The 23,083-nt window shown below is 40.4% G+C and overlaps 2 protein-coding genes across 2 annotated transcripts; one reads left to right on the forward strand and one right to left on the reverse strand.

The window, feature by feature from the left end:
• Window positions 1-322: 322 nt before the first annotated feature.
• On the forward strand, window positions 323-10,208 carry dclre1a (DNA cross-link repair 1A (PSO2 homolog, S. cerevisiae); the record flags this gene model as incomplete). The annotated part of the gene is made up of 9 exons (XM_083993709.1): window positions 323-734; window positions 1,630-2,991; window positions 3,089-3,222; window positions 4,062-4,180; window positions 5,440-5,583; window positions 5,696-5,841; window positions 7,347-7,501; window positions 8,377-8,518; window positions 9,839-10,208. 9 exons carry the CDS (start codon window positions 323-325, stop codon window positions 10,003-10,005), a joined length of 2,781 nt encoding a protein of 926 aa, XP_083849835.1. The 3' UTR covers window positions 10,006-10,208.
• A 3,697-nt stretch (window positions 10,209-13,905) lies between these two features.
• Window positions 13,906-21,778, reverse strand: LOC311002545 (pleckstrin homology domain-containing family S member 1-like; the record flags this gene model as incomplete). Its single annotated transcript, XM_083993939.1, has 12 exons — window positions 21,622-21,778; window positions 21,203-21,300; window positions 20,988-21,106; window positions 20,757-20,891; window positions 20,083-20,158; window positions 18,313-18,362; window positions 18,171-18,212; window positions 17,939-18,064; window positions 16,196-16,321; window positions 15,332-15,427; window positions 14,098-14,233; window positions 13,906-13,977 (listed from the first exon to the last, which is right to left on the reverse strand). The coding sequence occupies exons 1-12, from the start codon at window positions 21,641-21,643 to the stop codon at window positions 13,906-13,908; spliced, it is 1,098 nt and encodes a 365-aa protein (XP_083850065.1). The 5' UTR covers window positions 21,644-21,778.
• Window positions 21,779-23,083: the final 1,305 nt, after the last annotated feature.

Raw genomic sequence — 23,083 nt, forward strand, 5'->3', positions numbered from 1 at the left:
TTTCTGTAGTTGTCTTTACTCCGTTCATTGTAGCTGTCTGGCGGTAAGAGCTCCTGCTGCTAAACCTGTGCTAACATGTTGTTACCGCAGCACACATCATGTTTAAAATGACAAAGTAGGTAAATACTGTAATTATTAATTATGACATGCACGAGGATAAATGATTGGCATTTATCCTCACGTTGTTAAGGAATCTACCGTAACGTTTATTATTGTCGGCAAACCGCGGGATGTTATTGAACAGCAACTCTTGTGTAATACAAGAGGTTTTGAGGAGGTCGTTGGGTAACAACAGGGACATTACACTTATACTGTCCTCCAAATGTCACAAAAGGACGACTCTGAAAATGACATCTGGGAATATAAACCTCTGGAAAAGAGAAAGAAGAGACAGAAATCACCGACTCCAGTTACAAAAGTCACTAAAAGAAGATGTACCTTAAGAAAACCCTCCAAGAGAGACTCTGCTACTGTCTCAACCGAGACATCAGACAGTGGACAGCTCAGCACTGCTGCTCATGTTGGAGAACATGGCAGCTCAGAGACACAGAGAGATACTCTACCCTCACAGTTATCTCTTACTCATGAGACACAGCAAAGAGACAGTGCTGCAGATGGACCATCCTCTGGACACTTCTGCCCCATGTGTCAGATGCCCTTTTCCATCTTGGTGGTGCAGAGTCAAAGGTGGCATGTTGCCGAGTGTCTTGACACACCCAGGGACAAATGTAAAGGTACAGACCTACACACTACTTCTGAATGCTGATTGATACACTTAATACACATGATAACACATCAACACCCCTCCATCAAATTGTCTAGGTGTGTATTTATAGTTGATACATGTGTGTTGTCCTGATTTAAGCTGAAACAGAGCTGAGCTGGACTCACATAACAAACCCTACAACTGCCAGAGGCTCTAAAATCACATGTGTTATTGGAGCATCCTCCATAATGCCATAATAAAGTGAAAAAACAATCCTAATTATGCTGCCTTAATGCCAAATAGGATTAATTCACATTCTTATCACAAACTTTGTTGAGTTTTCATCTGACAACTGTATATTAAAAAAATAACAAAAATAAAAATAAAATAATTTAACTTTGACATAACACTATATCCATCCAACAAAGTCTGTGAATATTCTCATTTGTCAAGGTCATTGTTATCCCCAAAGAGATTTAAGTCAAAAGCAACTGGACTTGGTTATTTGTCCACACCTCCAGTTTTCTACAGGGTTTTTGCTCAAGTTTTGAGCTCAGCTGCAGGGGAAAACACAGAAAAAAACAAACAAAAAAGCAATGAAGCATTTGTACCAGAAATATTACTCAAGAATACAGTTCTTGACAGCTGGCAAGTAAATGTATGTGTGAGATTACAGGAATCCTTATTAAAAAATCATGTTGGGAACCATGATTGATTCCAGTATTCTTTAACTTGTATTAATTGCATTACTAGGTTGTTTTTTTAGGAACTGCAGATGGCAAAGTCTCAAAGTCAAAGCCTCTGTTAAGTATTGCATAGATCAAAATGTAATGCCAAATGCCAAATTTTGAATTTTGGTGCTTTTAAATGATTATCAGTTTTACTTTGCTCTGATTAACCTAATCTTCTGTCTGCTTGTACAGAGTGTCCAGACGGTCTACATTGCTCCTCCACCATCCCAAACCATTACAAGAAATTCAACCACTCACTCCTGGCCCACAGTCGAGCCAACGGTGACATGGCTCTCCTCAGTCTGTGCCAGCAGGCTGGAACCAGAGCAGAGACCAGCCCCAGTCGTCTCCGAGGACTGACACACAATGAGGTGGATGGGTCTGCTGTAGAAACCTCACCGCACAGTGCTGCCAGTCTTTCTAACAAAAGCGTCACTGGGACACCTCCGTCTAAACCTACAAATGGACTTTTGTTTCTGCGCTCGCCTGGCCCAGAGGATTTTAAGAAAAAGAAAGGCTGGTCATCTTCTACTAAAAGCAGCAAGGCTATCAGTTCTTCCCAAGAGGGTAAAACGGAGCTCGCATCCACTCCTGTAACAGAAGATAAAGGAGAACCTGCTTGTCAAGATTTCTCCAAAAGTAACCCTCCTCCTGAAATCGATGATGCTATATCTTTCTCCCCTCTGTCTGAGTTCCCTGCAGAGACTGAAGTCAATAATAATGAGTGTAGAAAAGCCCTTTTTAAGAGTGATGCATTTGAAAATGAGGATGAGGACTCAATGTTACTCTTCAATGATGACTTCTCAAGTGAAGACGATCTCCTGACTGAATTTATAGATAATTTGGAACAAGGTAATGTGCCATTGAAGGACCTGTCTTCCTCAAACACCCAGCTGGAGTCAGTTGCCTCATTAGCACCCACTAATCATGTGGCTGCTGCAGCAGTGGGTGAAAACAGAGCTGACAACACGGGGGAAAAAGGAGCTCCAGGTAAATCTAACATCAGTACTGTCACTCCATGTAAGACTTCTACTCAATCCCAGCAAAGTATTGTTTTGGAGCGCCTGAGAGAAACTCTTCTGAGCTCTGATAACCAGCATTTGAAAAGTGTAAAAGACAGTGTTCAGTCAGAGCAGCCTCACACTAATTCTCACCAGGTGCCTTCATCTCAAACCATGCCGCCACAAAGGAGCCAGAGCAAGGCCGCTCAGGCCTCTGGTCTGAAGCAGACAGACATCGGGGTGTTTTTTGGCCTCAGACCCCTCAAGGAGAAGGAGAAAGAGGCTGAGAGTGAAACAGCCCAAGTGTCTGCTCCAACACTTGGCGAGAACTCAGGAAAGAGACGACAGAGGAAAGAGAGGACAAGGAGAAATAGGGCTGACACAACCACAGACACCTCACAGGGGACAGAGGCCGTCAATAGCAGCGATGTGGTGAACGCTCAGGGAGAAGGAAAGAGAGGCTGGACCAGAGGATGGAGACAAAGAAGAAACAGAGTGAACGCTGATGGAGAAGTAGAATTTCCACGTTGTCCGTTCTACAAAAAGATTCCAGGTCAGTGCTGGACCATTCTTCTGTCATGTTTCTACATAAATCTGAAGGTTATGCAGTTTTTGTGCTTATTATCATTTTTTTGTAAAATCTTATTCAGGTACAAAGTTTGTCATAGACGCCTTTAGCTACGGGGAGATGGAGGGCATCACTGCCTACTTCCTGACACATTTCCACTCGGACCACTACGGAGGACTGACCAAGAACGCCACACTTCCAATCTATTGTAACAGAGTAAGTCATGTTTTGGTTTCTGTAAAAAAAAAAAAAAGTAATGACTTCTAATATTTTTTCATTGCATTAGTTGATAGGTAATCTGGTTGGCATGCTATAGCCACATGTTAATGTACTTATTATATAACCTGTTTTATGAATTGCTTGTCTTTTTTGTGCAGGAAACTGTCATGGGTGGTGTTTAAGTTTTATACCATACATGAATAGCAGTCTCCCCACGAAGGCCTGTTAGGTCTTGAATATTAAAAGATATTCTCAACTTAGAAGAAGCTATACATCCCCCTTTTTTCGCACCTCATTAAAAAGCTCCCTGTCTTCTATTTTCCTATGGAAGTAAATGCCTGATTCATTTGTTATCTCACTGCTTTGCATTGACTCAGAGGACTGAAATTTCATTTGCAGTTGGCAGCTATGAATACTAATTTGCCAAGTGGCTCTAACCATATTGGAGTTGATTGAAATTTGAAGACCTTTGTGTCATTTGTGTGAGGGGGAAAAAACACTTAAAATCCAGAAAATGTAGTTTGTCTGAGTTTCAGCTGGTCTTCACACTTATCACTCTGCAAATGTTGCAACCAATTAAGGTGTGAATGAAGCAATAAACTGAATGAATTGAGGTATTCAGCAAAACAAACATAATATTCAGACTTCTTATTGCCTCTTTTATGTTAAGTTACGCACATTTCGTATTGCACAACTCTAAGTTAGTAGGATATTTAAAAACATAGCCTCCTATAGGGAATAAAATATATTGATGAAAGGTTAAATTTAAGTTTTCCTATTAGACGTGACATGAGGCGCTGACATGAGCTCATGTAATTGCTGCCTCTTGTGGTCAGATTACAGGAAACCTGGTGAAAAGCAAACTGAAGGTGGCAGAGCAGTACGTCCACATCCTCCCCATGAACACCCCGGTCACTGTGGAGGGAGTCAAGGTCATCCTCCTGGACGCCAACCAGTGAGTCATCAGCTTGACGTCATCAGCCACTGAGCAGTGGTCATCTACTTAGGAGTGGCCAGGAGGGATTATTTTGTGGCGAATTTTTTATTTACAGACATTTAGGCTGTCTTTACACTGCAGGCCTCAATGCCCAATTCCAATTTGTTGCCTATATCTGATTTTTTTTTGACAGAAGTGACCCACATCTGATAATCTGCATTTACACCTGCTGTGCTTGCATGAAACAACTCGCTGGAAATAAACTATTGATTTTTTTTTTAATACAGGAGATTGTCATGTTATGATTCCATAATATTTGTGAGTCTGGTGTTCAGAGTTTATATCCACCACGTCACTTACGATGTGAACGTCTGTCCTTACAAAATAACGTTAGTAATAGTGAAGTGGCTGCGTGGAGCGGAGCTGCTGTGAGATGAGCAGCTGACAGTAACGGTAACGTTGTGCCACTGTTCGATCCTCCGTCGCTCACGTAGTGAGGACGGGAAAACGTGAAATCTGGTGTTTATCTAGCGCACTCTCTTTTTTCACACTCCCTCGCTTGGCCTCGTATCGATCCGCATAGAAATGAATGTTACTGTAGGCCTATATGAAAACAAGAACTAGTGGGGGTGGGGGGGGGGGGTGGGGGGGGGGGGGGGGGGGGGGGACAGACACGCAGACACGCAGACACCACAAAAATGAAACACTGTAACTCCTGTGACAGTGACCACAGCTGGCCACGGTAGTCCCGGTCAGCCCCACGTGTCAATCACAGGCTACAGAGGTTCAGCGAGACGCGTGAGCACGTGAATTAATATTATCATTGATGACGTATGACACGCATTGCTAGGAAACGTCCGATCTGTGTGTTTAGACTGCAGACGCATTGGTAGATATCCGGTTTGTCTCTGATTTATTTCCACATATAACGGGGGCCGGAATCCGATTCCATGCATATTTGTCCCGTTTACACATTCATGTTACAGATCTGATCTGAGCCACTTGAGAGGAAAAAATCTGAATTGGGCCACTTGAACCTTGTAGTGTAAAGACAGCCAGACAGCCCCAAGCTAACGACCTAGATTATATCATTACTAAGGAATGTGATGTTTTCCAGAATAACTCTGTCTGGAAATTCCCACTCAGTTTGTACCTTTACCTTTGAATTCAGGCCTAATTATACCAACAGTTCTGATGGCCAGTCCTTATATGTTTTCCTTGGTAAAGATGATGCCCCTGTCCTGCAGCTTCACCTCCATCTGTGTTTGTTCTTTCAGCTGTCCAGGAGCTGCCATGCTGCTGTTCTTCCTGCCTGATGGACAGACAGTCCTCCACACTGGAGACTTCAGAGCCGATCCCTCGATGGAAACCTACCCTGAGCTGCTCAGCTGCAGGGTGCAGACGCTCTACCTGGACACCACGTAAGTACCTCACATAAACATGTGCCCAAAGCAGGATTGGAGAGGTGACACAAGAGCCTTGAGCTTCCACAGATGTTATGTGTTTACAGTGTGAACTCTCTTATTCCTAAAGCTACTGCAGCCCCGAGTACACGTTCCCCAGACAGCAAGAGGTCATCAACTTCGCAGCAAGCACAGCCTTTGAACTGGTGACGCTCAACCCGCGAACACTTGTGGTCTGCGGATCCTACTCTGTGGGGAAAGAGAAGGTCTTTCTGGGTGAGTGTTTGTCTTAAATCGGCTTTTCAAGGCAAAACATGCAGACTTGGCATGATTTATAAATACAGATTATTAGTGTAGAATAATGGGTTTTTGTCTAGACTGAAGGTCATTTAAAGAAAGTAACCCTTTTGACTGGGACTAAATGAACAATAAAAGCACGCAATTCCTTTGAGGGGAAATCCTTGCATCTTAAAAATGTAATAATTATCAGGAATTTTAGAGATTACATTTTCTTAGCTTGACCACTATATTTCAGTTGAGTTTTTTTTTTTTTGCTTTTGCTTTTTTGTTTAAATGGCTGCTTTGTCAACCAAATATGGGTATTTTGTTCACAAGGTAATATTAAAACATGGTGCTCATGGAATTGAAGTCCCTGTTGATAAAGCTTAACCCTAATCTTTGTGCTTTTTTTTTTTTTTTTTTTAGAATTGAGGCTCTTTTAGTGTTTTAAATTTATTTTATCTATTTTCCCAGTTCTACTTTTTTCCCCAGCCTCCTTTAAAATCAGGGAAAAGTAATTTACCTTACTTTGAGTTTGATGTGAATACTCAGATGGCATATACTGTAATTACAGTGATCTTGTGGTCATTTAACTGGTTAAAAATCAAATGAAGTAATCAAAGTCATCATGGGGCCTATTCCTGAGCACCCACTTCAACCAATATTATATTTTAAACAGTTGGGAATTGGAGTTTCTATGTCGACACATAATTGAACATCAGTCAGATAATTATAAAGATTGATAAGTGACATTTTTGATGGCTGTTACTGCTACTGAAAAATGACATGGTAATTTATTCATTAAAGTCTGGGAATGGTGATATGACTGAGTTATAAAGTAAGGCATTACAACCACCACAAACTGATGGAAACCAAGACCAAATGTTTCATTTATTCTGTGGTCTCCATCACTACCTCCCCTCGCCTCCCACTGAAAGGTCAGCAGATACGTCTTTCATTAAAAAGGGAGCAGTTTGGAGAACTTGGATTAGAGTGTTTTGTTTTTTTTGTTTTCTTTTTTAAAGAGCCTCTCAGTATGTTCTGTCCTCATGGGGAGGCAAACTGTCCTCTGGTGACACAAATGAATAATGGTCTATTCCACTTTAGTATTGTGCTTTAGTGCTCAAAAACTTGTGTTTTCCTAAGCGAGCGGCCGATGTGCATTCATTCTGTAATCAACTTAACTTCAACAAGCTCTGCATGACATTGGAACGGAAAAAACAACAGCCAATTGAATTGTCTGTATGACTGTACTCATCCACTTCATACTTATTATTGCACAGCAGCATTTGTGCACTTACAGCACCACAGTTTACAAGGCAGGAAATGCAATGCATCATATACAGGAACTATTCCATTTAATGAATATACAGTATGTAGCCTGTAGAGTTTGCACAATGTGTTGCAGTGATGCAAATACACACCGGGTCTTAAAATAACACAAGCTAAATTTTCCACATCCTTCTTCTTCTTTCACTGACCCTGTTGTGTTTTATTGGTAGCACTGGCAGAGGTCCTGGGGTCTAAAGTGTGCCTCTCTAGGGACAAATACAACACCATGTGCTGCCTGGAGTCGGAGCAAGTCCGACAACGTATAACCACCGACTGGAAGGCAGCCCGAGTCCACGTGCTGCCCATGATGCAGCTCTCCTTCAAGGTGAGTGCAGCTGTGTGGTTTTTCTAGTCTGAACAGGGCAGTCATGCTGGGTACACTGAATGCTTGGGGAAACAAAGTACACTAGCGACGAGAGTAAAACAACCAGCAAATATATCAGACTTGTATCCAGTAATCTGGATCCTTGTTCTCTGGTGATAAACACTGAGAGATGGGATTAACTATTTCCTTTTATGATATTAAACTACTTAACAGAGATGAGGGTGCTAGAGCCGGTGATTGTAGTGATAAATCATTTCTGAAAGATCTTGTGATTAACCATGGGCTGCGGCTTCTGAGTATTTATTTATTTTGATGTGCAAACACCATCTTTTATTGGGTTCATGGTTTACCAGTAAGACTAGTGGCGCCTTTTGAGGCACGGCAAATGGGAATCCTTACTAATAAACAAACATACTCATCTACAAGTATGAAGGAAAGGGGTTAAAATAATTAGAAAATGCTAATTATGATGACCCCAGCACATCATCTCTCCTCAAAGCATTTAAATTTTCCATCTGTAGAAGCACAGATAAGCACCAGGCTTGGTATAATTCACACATCACTAGGTACAGAAAGGCTGACTGGGAGTAATGGTTGCAGGGTAGATTGGCGCAAAGACATTCTGAGTAGTGAGCAATAATACCTTGGATGGAATACATGAAAATAAATTGAAAACATTTAATGCTAGAGTTTTGCACAACCTGTGTACACATCTCTATTTTACGAAAAATAACTACATTGAAATATATTTCCATGTCTGTTTTTTGATTGGTGAATGTCAGTCTGATTTTCCCCCCCAACATTTGGCAGCTGATTAAATATATATATATATATATATATTCTAATTTTTTTTGTCACTGTTGTTTTGTCCCCAGAAACTGCAGGATTACCTGGCACGGTTTTCCAAACAGTATGATCAGCTGGTGGCCTTTAAACCCACTGGTTGGACCTTCAGCCAGCAGGTGGAATCGGTGGGAGACATTCAGCCCGAGATCAGTGGCAAAGTCTCTGTTTATGGTATGCATAGATTTTCCTACTGACATCCTTATATCCAGTCATTTGTCAAAGGACATAACAAACATAGATGTTTGTTCACATGAGGGCATCAACAGGGATAAAAGATAATTGTGGACTTGATGTGAGGAGTGACCGAAGGTATTTCCTTCTGAAAGTTAATCCTAACAGCAGCGTGTCGTCTGCCAAAAACAGGTCCCACTATGTTGCTGTATTTAGCCTACAGCTCCCTCTTTTGGCAAGGTGGGGATGAGGCAAGGTAGACTCAGGAGTATGACGATAAACAACGGCTCATATCTCAGATTCAGGCTCACCCAACGAGATGCTACATTAAGCAAGACGGATGCTGGGTCTTGTCTCCCCGAGTCATGGACAGCGCCACGGGAGAGTAGTCGAGCATTGAACCCCGGCGCTGAAATGGGTTATGACTCGATTTGCCACTGCAGATTTGGCTTGTTTTCCTTCCTGTCTGCTGTTTCACGTTCTGAATAGATCCATCAACAGCACCAGCCATCTGGCCCGTAACCCACAATCACCAGCTAGAGGCTTTTGCGACACACACTCGCATATAATTTCTTCCTCCTCAGCAGTTTGTGTGTCATTCAGGCGGAAGCCAATTTGTGTGCTCTCCCCCCCCCCACCCCCTTTCTCCCTCTCTCTCTGCCTTGTGTTTTATCTCCTCCTCCTTGCCCTTCGCAGCCATATGCTGCTACTCCTTCTAATATTGTTCTCTGCATGTGGGAGGATTGAATATACTTGAATGGGCTTAGTTTCAGCCCATATCTGCTAAAAGCGGTGGATGAGCACATTAAAACCTGTGGAGGAGATGGAGGACAAACAAGAAGCGGCGGCTCTGCAGCACTCAAGCTGTTTTCTTATTATCACCTCCGAACAGAAATGACGACATGTCCCGGTCTTAATGTTTCAACATCTGAAATCTGTCCTCGGAGACGATCTGAGCCTGTGGGTCACTCTGTTGATCATCCGGTCCCTACCCTGAGACTTTGCCCTGTTCCTTATCTGACTGGCTTCCTCATACTTCAAGACATCTGGCTCAGTGACAGTGTTTTACCGCAAACCAAACCTCTTCTGGATTCACCGAACTTGACATTTTTCTTAATGGAGAATTTGAGGATAAATATCCAAGCAGATGAGCCACAAGTGAAAACCATGTCTGAAAAATCCCTCTGGTTCAGTTCAAACTCTTTTTTTGAATTGAGATAATTAGTGAGTAACAAAACAAAATGTGCATCATCCTCAGGCCTATACGTCTTTTTTGAGTGGAAAAGTTCAAGATGTTTACTCCTCTTGTTTCCTCAACAGGAATCCCGTACAGCGAACACAGCAGCTTTCTGGAGTTGAAGCGTTTCGTCCAGTGGGTCCAACCTCTCAAGATCATTCCTACAGTCAACAATGGCAGCTGGGCCAGCAGGAAGGCCATGGAGAAGTGTTTCAGTGAGTGGCTCACGGAATCTAAATCTAAACTGTAGCTTCTTTACCAGAAAAAACAGTTACACTCTGCTGCTCAATGAAAATAACAGACCAACTAATTCTCATTACTTGAAACGCAGCATGAGCATGGGGAACAAACATCTCTTGACACACCATGCATTTTTTTTTCTTTTCACTTAAGTTGTTTGCCTCTGACAGCTGAGTAACAATAACAAACCAACACTGATTAAAAAGTATTAAGGTTTTGTTTTTATCCACACAACTCTATTAAATAAAGTGACAACATGATGTGAGGTCATGGCCCACAGTCGGACCTCTGTCACCCAGAAGGATTTTACATTGGAACTGAATAGATTGTGTGTGGCTGCTGTTAGCTGTCGCCACTCACAACTGTTTGTCACTGTGCTGCTTTAAAACTGTGCAATTCCTGTTTCCTAATGTGTATATATTTTTTTGTATGTAATCAACATTTTTATGCTGGAAAAATAAATGTTTTTAAATTCTTTCAACACTTTTGCCCCCCCCCTTTTTTGTGCACATGAAGACAATAAAAACGGTACAAGAGATTCAAGGTGAGAATTAGCAAACTTTGCACAAAGGGATTTCAAGCTTACATTATCTGGATTTTCACTTTTCATTTCGTTGACATCTTTACTATTCAAATCATGCATACTGATGGATTCGTGCAGCACCTTCCTCTGGCAAATATCATATTCTTGTATCATAGCTTTTGAAAAACTGGTTTTTAGAAAAGTGCTTTCAGACCAGAGACAGCAGAGACTTTTACATAGAGAAATAGCTTTTTGAATTTCACCCATAAATGAGCCTTGTCACAGAATTAAAGGAGATATCAGTGAAATGTTTTTGTTAATATAAGTCCTAATTAGTCATATTTTCCGTCAGCAATCACTTACATAGAGTGTTTCGACCGGAACACGAGTCTCTCCGTCACTCTGCTCTGCTGTAACCCGAGGAGAAAACATTTCTTCTGGGATACAAGTGTTATCCAATGAGGAGAGAGAACGGCATGAAGGGCTGTGTGTGCAGCCAAGGGATGCGCGTGAATGTGGTGACGTAGCACGAGGACCAATTGATGCCTGACAAGGGCGGGGGCTGCTAACTCATGGTGCGTTCAAAGAAACTCGTACTTTGTGTTTTTCCTTCCTGTGAAGTCATACCAGTTCGATCTGGTACGAGTTCACGGGTCGGAAGTTACGAGTGGCCGTTATAGGGAACTTTCACAGACAACAGGATGGTAAAAACACGAGCTACGGGTTACCTGGAACGCTACCAAGTCGTAGTTGTGACTTGAAGCTGTAACTTACGGTTTCAAAAGCCTGCCTTGAACGCAGCATTAGCCGAAACGGCCGTGAAGCTGATATCTGCTTTAATATAAAATATCTATACAAAATTATGTATAATATACATATTTTGACCTATGTAACTATGTTATTTTCACATTTAACACAGTCCCAGAGCTCTGAGAGAGGCCTGGCATATTTTTGTCAACCAAAGTTTCCTGTAAGTTTCCATCACGTGTAATAGGAACATCATATCACAAAGTCTGTTGTTTTTAAAAACAACAGTCTCTCTAGACATTTCATTAAACATCTTCCCTCGCCTGTTTTATGTGATACTTAATGTGTCTCACCCACTTTACTTGGTGACTGATATAATAACCACTCTATTACTTTGTGCTCTCAGCAAGTGATTCTCAGTAAGCCATGTCTAATAATAATGTCATTTGCTATTCTTCCCCTGGGCATGAATGAAATTTATGAAGTCTTGCCAAACTGAAATTGGATTGACTGGGCCGCTTGTTGAAGTGTCTTTCTATTTCAGTCGGTACGTACTGTATGTCTCGTCTCGTGCATTGGTATCTGATTTTAGAAAAGAATTGCATCTACAAATAATGACTCTGCCATGTGAATAACAGAAATGTTGTAATCCTGTATTCTTAAGCAATGATGATGATGATGATGATGATGATGATATTGGTCTCTCTGTACATGCTGTCCTACAGGGGGAGGACATTCAAACAAAAATAGATCAGGAATAAATTCCTCAGATTAGATTCTTGCACCTGCATGCATTCGCCCAGTTGAGTGTGAGACTGATTCCCTGCCAAGTTGTTATGCTTAAATGGCAGCTGTCCGTCACTGTTGCTTACAAAGTGTCAGTGTCATCACATGTTTTAAATAACAACAATGAAAAAGAAAAAAAAACGTTACAAATGAATAAACCTTACAGTTATTATGTCATTTTGCTGCATTGACTCTCCAACTTTTTGTTTCTGTTATTGTTTTCTGTTAAACTTGATGAAGAAAAACAAAACCAGGCCAGTGTTTTCAAAATCTGGTCAACTTTATTCATAATTTTGTTTTTTACAAAAAATATTAACATGTATAAAACAGGTATATTCTCCATATGTGACCTGCAATGGGTGAATGTATTTATAATGACACCTTGAATATCACAGTTGAAGCTGTGAAGTTGAGCAATTTCTTTGTCAGAACTCCTATCTATTGAATAGTGGAAAATGAGACATTAATATGACCTCATGGGAAAAGGACTTTTTAATATTATCAGTATTTATATAATGTTATATGACATTATTAGTTCAGAGACGTCACTGGACGTCTCCATGCCGCTTTTGTTGGGGGCAGAGGAATCAGCCAATAGACATAAACCCATCTTCCCCAGTCATGTTGAGATTACATTTCTGTTTCAAATCAGAGAGAAACAGGTGGAATTTAGCCTGAGGAGCAACACCACGCTGTCTGCATATGAATTCACTAAAGTCTCCCTGAGGTGTGGTCGACACAAAACACCCGCCTCTTCCCACATCTCATGTTCATCATCTTATTACTGTCAGGAAGTATTTTTTTTGGTCACATTTTAACATGCAATGCTGCCAATCTCTATATGTACCATTAGAAGCTGTAATTATCTTACTAAGACATGTGATTATGTGCAGCATGCTGACGTAAATGGAAACATTTCTGGGTGCAGCTCAAGCAACAGCAGTGAGATAAATTGACATATGAAATAGATAGTGGGATTTAAATATTTCTTTAGAACCATTGTATTCACAGTTTTGTACTTTCCTGTCATCTCAAATTAAAGCTGGTCACTAAAAATAGCTTTCCTTTAGAGGACACGTCAGGGTTTGATGCAACACTTGGTCAGAATCAACAGAAACCTTTTGCTGTCTGGGTGTTTACAAGTCATCTGCAAACTGTGACTGAGTTTGTCTCACGCACTTTGGCTTGGTTTATCAGTCTGCCTTTCCTGGCAACACAAGAGTGCTATGAGGAAACATTTCAGAAAAAGCCTATCCTGTTCCTATCTTTCTATTTTTTTAATCAACACTGAGAATCAAACAGACATATTTCAGACACTGTGTTTGTATCATACATTACAGTTTTGAGAGCCAACCACTTTAAAAAGGTGTACACATAACATAAAAAAGGGAAAATGCTCAACAAGTATAAGTTACATTTTTTTCTACAATGTTATTTCTTATTTTTGAAAACAAGAGTATAAAGCAGATTGTTCCAGTTCATGCTATTTTCTGGGGATATGACATAAAAAAAAAAAAAGTAATGTAAAGCATTTTGTGTCCCTCTGTAAGTCAATAGACTTTTATGAAAGGACACTCCCAGGATAAACATCTACTGCAAATACAACACAGTCATCATTGAACACCTCATAAAACACAGAGCATGTGTTTACATACACTGTGAGTCATGTCAAGTGAGATTGGTAAAGTAGGTTATATCTGTCAGGTGTAACCTTTACCGTCACTTTAAACCTGGTCAGCTGGTAGAAATGACCCTTTACAGTGGTGCAAACTCACCAGCTGTAGGCAGGAAGTCCAAACACACCCAGACACAGAAGAAGGAGAAACAGCTTTGTCCTCAACAGTCAACTGTGGACTAGTCGGTGCAGGGAGAGTTGGAGAAATGCAGTTGAAGACATCCAGGGAGACGCAGGATGGTGAGCTTCACCTTCAAAGAGAAACCATCTGACTCTCAGATCACAGACACGCATGGATGTGGATGTCATACAAACAGTAACACAATGAACACACACAGTGTGTTGACTTCTTTTGCGATTTGTAAATTTACCTCGTTCTTCAGCGACTTGCTGAGGTAAATGTTGAACTCGTCCACGCTGCTGACGTGCAAGTCATTGATGGCCAGAATCTGGTCTCCTTTGTGGAACAGACACACTGTCTGTGGCTGGCCCGTCCATCCAGACACACTGTGAAGTTGATTTTGACTTGAATATACAGTATAAGGCAAAGTGTTGAGATCACAATAATTACAAAAAAACAACAACTTCCTTTAGTATTAACAAAGGTTTGTTGACTCTGAAAATCGTCACCATTGTCAATTAATGGCTTTAGCTACATAATGTAAATTGAAAATATAAAGTCACTAATATCCTTGACAAAATCATTGTCTGTTCTTCTGCAAGTTTGTTTTAAATCACACATCTGACAGTGGATACGCTTTGATTTTATCAAGCCAACATCTTCCATCTTAGGTGATCTACACTGAACGCCTTGCATGAACACAACCTGTCCACAGACACTGGAAGAAGACTGAATGTGCTGCTACTGCTGCTTCACCAGCATACTGCCTTCATTAACAATTACTGCTGTTTTAATAACATCTCCAGAAGTCAAGACCAAAGCTGAGAGTCCCAAAGAGCCAGGCCTGACATAACAACTCAACCAGGATTATCATAAATTAGAGTAAATAGCAACCTAAGTGAGACATACATGTAAAAAGCCAAATTGCCTTGTAAAACAGAAAAGAAATTAAACCATGATCATATTTGTATTTTGTGCAAATAAATGAATGAATGCTGAGATCAATGTGTAAATCTACATTAAGTCTCTAAGTCTAACACAACACATATAAAAGCTCTGAACCAGAATGCAAATAAATAAATGAGCAGACGGCTCCTGCAGTGCACATTCAAGTCAGACTTTTCTCAAATGCAAAAAGTGCAAATGAGGACGTGCAGCATCGCTGCCAGCACGGCCTGATCTGAACCGTGCTTTCAAACAAATGGAAGCTGTAATTTATGGGATGAAGACAAATCTGCAGCAGAACAGTCAGGAGTGACTATGACACACATCTGTGACTTCAGTGTCTTCATTAATAATAATGGACACAGTGAAGGAAATAAAAACAGACTGGAACATTGGTTCCTATGCTCTTACGTTCTTATGTTTTATATTCTTTTCTTTAGGTAACATTGGTGAAGCCTGTCCAGATATTTTTGTCGAAGAAGTCTAATATGTGAGACATCTCTACAACAGGAAAGTCATTCTTCTTCCTCACAGCCTACCTTGGTTTTCCATCCACTTCTGTGACAGTCAGGTGTTTTTTCAAGTCTGCCTGCTTGACCTTGATATCTCTTTCCTCTGGGGCCATGAAGTCAAGACTAGAAGGAAAAACAACTGAAGCTGTATTCAACAGTTCTCTATATATTTTAGACACGATACAAAGAAACATTTAATTGTACAATACAATAGGAATATTGTACTCCTCAGAATTTTAAGTAAGACAATTTTCCAAAGATCTTGCTACATTTCTATTAAATCATTAGTAACTTAATTGCCATACATTACAAAACCAACACCTTAACTAAAATGGTCAAAATGTTATCCAACAATAAAAGTCTGTTTTGGACGTGGTGAACAATCTCATAAAAGCAGACGTTTGTGGTCCATTGTATTATTGTGAGTGTCTGTAAAGATAAGCACTTCTAATTTTATTTGAACGACTCATTCAAATTCTGAATGAGTCACTTGCAGAGTTATTGATGTTTAATGTCGGCTTCTTCTTGAACTATTATTACGCCACCGTCTGCCTTGCAAAAAATCTCTGGAAACTGCTCCAACGAGTTCTGCAACATGTGCCGTGTCTCAGTGCGCTGAGTCACCATAAATCTGGTCGTATCGGTTTAATTTGATCTGTGTAACCATTACAAAGCTGTTTCTGACATTTGTTGGCACAGGGGGGGGTTTCAAATGTCTCCTTGTACTATTTACAAGTAGAGCAACTTTTGGATTCGAGCCTCACTCAGTTGATCATCACATCCCACATTAATGTGGCTTTTCCCCTTGTTTGTCTCATTACCATCATTCAAACAGTCCCTTCCACTGGCAGCTACTTTCTGGATTCAGGGTCAGTTGCTTCACCATCTCACCTTTCAGTGGAGCTTTGATTTTCCTGTGTGTGCATGTTTGTACTCTCAAGTATCTCCACAGGAGGGATGGCGGCAGCGCTGTAGTTGCTGGGGCTGCTGCTGAAGTCTGAAGGAGATGTTTCTTCTCTGTAAGAGCAAGTGACATCATGAGGGATCTTATCGGGAACATGTCTCGGTTACATTCAGCTGGTAGCCACTTATATATTCTTGGCTGGCATCTAACAAAAGACCATGAGACAGCTTGGAGAGACGGTGGGAATAAACAGCAAAGAGAGAGAGCCAAGGCCAATACTTCATGCTGACGACACCCACTGCAGCTAAAGAGTGACACAGAGGAAGAACTATCTAAATCTGTATGCACTAACATGGGGGGTGACTAACACGCAGACAGCATAACAACAGAGTCTGGCAGTGTATAAGAAGCTTTGGATGAACAGAAATCCACATTTGTCTTTGTGGCGGAAAAATAACAACAATAGAAAAGGAAGAAAGAGTCAATATGGTGAAAAAGCATCAGGATAGGTTTCTCTCACTTGCATAAATTCGGAGCAGATGTCGTGGGGTTTTTTAAAAAGTAGAACATAATAGCAACATGAAAGGAGCAAATAATTCCCCCATCACTGCAGAGGCGCAAGAGGAATTCTAATTAAGAGGCACTTAAAAAAAACAAGTCTTTTGACCCATATGGCAAATGTAGTGGTGAAGACTGTCTTAAGTGTGGCAGCACAGTGGTCGGCTACTTAGAAAGAAATCCGCCATCAGGGTGAGGCGCAATTATCTCAGAGTTTGATATTACAGCAAAATGTAACAAAGCAAACAACAGAGGAGAGTGTGTTTACTGTAGAGATGATTGGGATGAAGAGGGTGAGACACCTGTTGCACTGGTCATTGATTAACACACATGTCTGAGGAACAGGAAGGTCAAATGCGATTGGCTGAAAGCGGCCATCACATGCTAGTTAGCCATTGTTAGCATTGTAGCAGCCTTGCTACTTCAAAAGATTTATTTGGGGAAAAAAAGAGATTTAGATCAAGAGACAATGTTCCTTTTACAAATTAAAAGCACATAACACAAGCTTCTTCAGTTCACTGCACACAGGTTCGTAGTGTGGTGGCTAATCCTTTGCAAATTATTTTGGCAAAGTGACTAAAATCTGAAATTGACTACTTGGACTAGTGTGCAAAACCTGGGCTATGGCTTTGATGAATATCACCATTGCAGTGCAGTCAATTGTGAATGCAGTTAGTTTATGTGGGATATACTGTATTAGTAAGAAATAACATCCGAGTCCAGGGAGATGTTAATCAGTCCTGAGCTGTAAGACCAAGTTCAGTTTACAGACGGTCTGAACCAACAGCAGTAAAACAGCTCTTGTAAAAATCTGTAAAGCTGATCAGATAAACAAGATGAAAAGACTGTATTTTATCTGGCCAAGTGCGTGAGTTACCAAACAGGCTCTCAGGTGCCTCCCTCAGATTCCTGACCGGTCCTGGAGTGTCAACAGTTTCATGGTATAAAAATAACACCCTTGTTATTGTCAGTGAAGATGTGTCAGCCAATGAGGCCATGGTTACCTCTGAAGAGTGAGTTATTTTGGTATCTGGGCCACTGAGAAAACATGTTGCACAAAGAGCAGAGGGCACTGACATCGGAGAAAACGTGAAAAGTCAAGAATACACACAAGGACCAACAGAAAAGAAAATAAAAGAAAAAAAACACTGTCATTAGTCTGAGACGTCTACCTGTCCTCAGAGTCTGTCTCCTCATCAAACTGAGGCAGTGGGGAGCTCCGGGTCCTCAGTCTGCTGAAGGCCTGAGTCACAGACAGCAGCAGACCGTCACTGGCAACATCTTCAACTTCACGGCTTCTAGAGACATTTGACACAATGAACTTCTTTCTATATAGGCTATACAGTATATATTACAATTATTAGAAAACATAACTTTTTCTTCAGTGATGTGGATCAAACTTACGCTGCCTGAGCTACATGGCTGAGCTCGTCCATTGATACGTATCTACAAGAGAAAGAGGTTTGCAGATCAACAGACAGGATCAACACTGGCGCAAATCCACATGAAGAGAAGTGACACATCTGGGAAACATTTTAACACTTACTCTGACTCCTTGCTTTGGTAATCTGTGCTGTATGAAAGGTTTTCATAGACCTGGCAAATCAGACAGACACGTGATCAACATCTCACACTCACACACTCACATTAAGGAGCTGTGTGTGTGTGTGTGTGTGTGTGTGTGTGTGTGTGTGTGTGTGTGTGTGTGTGTGTGTGTGTGTGTGTGTGCTACACTTAATTCACAATGACTGAAAAAAAAACCTTTGACACACTCGTTCAGAGAGAGAGGTAATAGAAATTAGTGACAATACACTACAGCACTACAACATCTCAATCAAAAGAATGTCTAAGTTGAAATAACAAATACAAAATCTGTTTTCCTCTGGTACCAAGAGTAGAATAGATAATGTCAAGTATCCGACTCCAGCTTCTTCAGGATTTTATGATTTATTTTGTTTTGAATGACAGTAAAATGTGTGTAAACTTTGTTTTAAATGTGCTTTATAAATAAAGTTTGACTTGACTTGACTTGAATAAGGTGAATGTGTTTTTTTCTGACTGTCTGTGTTCTGACACATCACAGACAATTACTGGATCATTCAAGAAAATAACTGGCAGATTCATTGATATTAAAAGCAATAGAAATGGCATCCTACTGGTGCTTGATTCGGGTAAGCTCTTGGGTAGTCGTAGACTGGATTCACAGGCTCTGATGCACGTCTTCTGGAAAAATATTTAGCCTGTTGTCAGAGAGCAAAGCACCATACTCATGTTACCAAAAGTGAAAAATAACTTCCAATTGCCCTACCAGATATTAATTAAAAATGGTTATGTTAAGATGTTGCACCTCTTCAGTGACATCCAGAGAATTTTGAAGCGGATAAGACATGGGCCGGTTTTTTAATGATTGCTGTAAAAGAAAAGAAAAACACCTTTCAAAGCATTAACGTGTAGCAATATTTGTGTGATTACAGCAAGTTCCACATAATTCTAGAGGCACTTTGTGTGCTGCCTTCGCCTCAGTCTGCCAGGGTTGGACGTACAGTTGGTATACATGTGGGTATATAAGAAATAAGTGTCATGAAACAGTGAAGAACAGTATTTCATGTGAAAGAATTTCAGAAAAAAATGATTTTAAAAAGCTGTTATAAATTTATTTGGATTAATAGGTAGTTAGAGTTCAATTCATGTTGGTAACAGGGGAATTTTTGTCACGCAGCAAGATCTTGTCACGCAAAACCGAAGGTGTGGCAGATATGTGCCATGCATTGTAACTATTCATGCCAGTGTAATGATGAAATTAGAAGTTCATCTGCCTCCTATAGAATAAATATTATAAAAGAAACACTGTGATTAAGTTATACGGATGATGAGTTAGTATTTGTTTGACAGGATGCATGCAGACAGAATTAGGCAATTCACGCAGCGTTCCAGTGAACCAATTTTTCAAGCTCAGTATCTGAATTCTTCTTGGGTCTGGAAATAGCCTGATGAAACAAGGAAAAGAAGGTCTAATTTCAAAAGTCAAAAGTAGTTGGGGGAATTCAAGTGCTGTGTGAACAAAGGCAGAGGGAGACAGCTGGAAATAAGGTTAACTAGTGACATAAATTATTTATATTTACCACGGCTATTTGCTCCGGATTATACAGTTCCTTCAGGAATAAGAAAATATGTCAAAAAATGATTGTCGTTGTCAGCAACACAGTCAGCAACAGGAGCTGGTAAGCATATGTGATATAAAAAAGCATGATGCAAGAGAAATGTAGGCAGACATTAACAAAACACAAAGAAGTAAAGCAGTCAAGTAAAACTCTACCTTAGAACTCGTGCATTTATGTGGCCGGTTTTTCAAAGCCTCAAACAGGTCAGTGAACCAACCATCCACTTCATCACTACAAGAAAAAGGGAGAAAAGAACCTGAATGAACCTTTTAATCCCCCACCACCCCACCACAAATTATGGATGTTACATTCAATTTAAAATTCAATTCTAAAGTCAAATATAGAGTGGTAATGCTGACATTTAGTGATAATTTAGTGTGGACAAAGTGGAAGGCAAAGCCATTATCAGCTGTAGACTGTTACTAAACACACAGGCAACATCATAATTTAATCCTGATTGTTAGACCTCCCAGAATAGTAGATGGTGTAAAGGGCAGGGAAGTGTTTTATGAGGCACTGTGAAAGTGTCATTAGGGGCCTTGAGAGGAGGATCAGCCAACCAGCTGTGGCCTCAAACCTGGCTACACTATCACTGCCTTTCAAATCAATGCAGTTCATTTACTTTGGACTTTGTTCTGAAATCCAAAACGGCTTCCTTCTGAATATAGTTTGTGGAAGAAGTGTGGATTAGTATTAACCCTTTTTTCATTAAGATGTCCATGTTAAGGTGCCCATCTAGACATAATGAGTCATAAAACTAAATGAAGTTGGTCAAATAAATAAAAACCATTTTGTGCTTTATATCACCATTTAAAATCAGATGACTGACCTGTTTTCCCCGACAAAGAAGTATTCCCGCTCTGCAGCCCTAATGAACAGGACACAGGACAGAGGGCACTTGAAGCTCCGTTGGATCCATTCCCAACTCTGGTGGTGCTCAGGACTCCCATACAGCAGTGAGATTCTAAAACAAGGACACAAAAGATCGAGGTGTGAAATGGAAGCAACATTAAGATCATCATCCTTATATTCTTATTAAATGAGTAGTTTGATGACATACTGTGACAAGTTAATCCCTCCGAGTGGCTTGTCCCTCTCCTCTGCACTCTTGAAGTACTTCAGATGATGCTCCTGATCACTGACTTTAAACAGCACGAAGTATCTCCTCTTCCATGATCTCTGCAGGACAAACCCAATGAAAGTAAATAAAACACACCCACACAAATGTAACTGATTGTTAATTATCTTTTGTGTAATTATCATGGTCATTGTCACCTCTGCCTTCAATCGTTTTGGCGGAGGAGATTTGTGCAGATATCCAGATCTTATTTCCGTTATGGTCTCAGCTGGTTTGTAGAAAAGTGTAGTTCCACCTGAGGGCAGAAGGAAAATCCCTCATTCTGTGATCAGTTGTTTAAATATTTGTTTACAGAAATCTGACTTTACTTTCCAGTAACTATCATGTGGGAAAAGCCCAAAAGGATTCATAGACTGAGAATAATGAACAAGTAATGACTCAAAGAAACATGTCACAAAAAGGAAGCAATTAAACATATCATATGTATTGCTTTGGCACATTCTTTCAGATCAGATGAATATTTTCACATCCAGTTTCCTGATACAATGTCAACAGCCCAACAATAATAGAAAACAACCTGTAAATGTAAATCAAGTTCCCAGATTTAATACATTACCTGCATTCTTCTGCTTATACATTGTAACCAGTCCTCTGTCTCTTCAAACGTGCATGAAATATCCAGAGGTAGTTAACCTTTTAAAGAAAACAATGTAGGGGTTAAAAATACTCTCATGCTTCTGTGTAAACAGAGTGGGCGAAGAAGAAAGTTCACATGTACACCAAATGACAGGCAACTGTGAGGGTCAATATATAAGTATAAATACGTACAGTATAAACATACATACAACATACAAACAGAATCTCAACCATGTGAAAATTGTATTTCAAACATAAAATTCATACAAAAAATGTATTTAAGTTCACACAATTTATATCTCACATGTCTAAGTCTCTTAAAATAATGTGTTGTCTTAGAGGATGCACATTAAATAATGTGTTGCATCACAGAGAAGTTAAAAAATAAATTAGAAAATATATTGAGGATAAAAGATTCTGACGCGATACAAAATGTAAACATAACATCCTCACCTCTGGAGCACCTGTCCGCTCTGCACACCTCACCCAAGTCAACCAAGGTTTAGAGCTGCACCAGGAAGCTGGATGGCTGCTTGGAAACTCAGGCATTCATTAAGAAAACTGGAGTTTCTGGTTCAACGGGTTTTTTTTCTTTCTTTTTTTTAAAGGTTTATTTGTGGGCTTCAGAACAAAACACCTATTCACTCACTGAAGCAAAATACATGTTTCATCCTTGATAGATTTGATATGAAATAAAACTTAGCCCTTAGACAACAAAAAATAAAGTTTGTGTCACAGACAATGCTGATTTTCAGTGTTTATGTATAGATATGATTGGTTGGTATCTCATAAACACAAATGGGGGGTGAAACTGCTACTATGCAAATATTTATTAGCAGAATCACTGTTACTGTATATGTTCCCTATAATGAGGTGATTAGTTAATCTGTCTCTAAATTATCTTTCAAATGTTTGTGTCAGTCTGAATGATGACATTCCTCACATGGAGCCATGTGGCCCTGCTGTGCTGTGCCGTGCCGTGCCGTGCCGTGCCGTGCTGTGCCACTTTGCCCGTGTCCTCTGATGAGAAACACGTCAGGATCACAGTGAAGAGGCAGGAGGGGGTCAGTCTGAAGAAGCAGATTTAAGAGATACTCTGTGGGTGCTAGCGTGCTAGCGTAGCGTGACTACATTTCAACGTTAGTCATGTCGGTCGTTAGACGGACGGGAGTCAGCTGCGTTAGTTGCTTTTGACGTCTCTCTACACGTGCATATGCACAGAGCATTTGTGCTATGCATGAAAGAAGGTCAGGGGGTCATTCACGCCGGCATCAGCTGAGACAAATTTAACTTTATTGTGCAGAAACCTCCATTTGTACTTTTGTATTTGTGAAAAGGCTGTGTATGAACACCAACTGTGTCTCACTCATTTCAAATTTCTTCAAATAAGTGGGTCAACACATAAACACACTCACACACACACACACATACATCAAGGTCAG

This window comes from Trachurus trachurus (assembly GCF_905171665.1).
Source record: "Trachurus trachurus genome assembly, chromosome: 19".
NCBI classification, from domain to species: domain Eukaryota; kingdom Metazoa; phylum Chordata; class Actinopteri; order Carangiformes; family Carangidae; genus Trachurus; species Trachurus trachurus.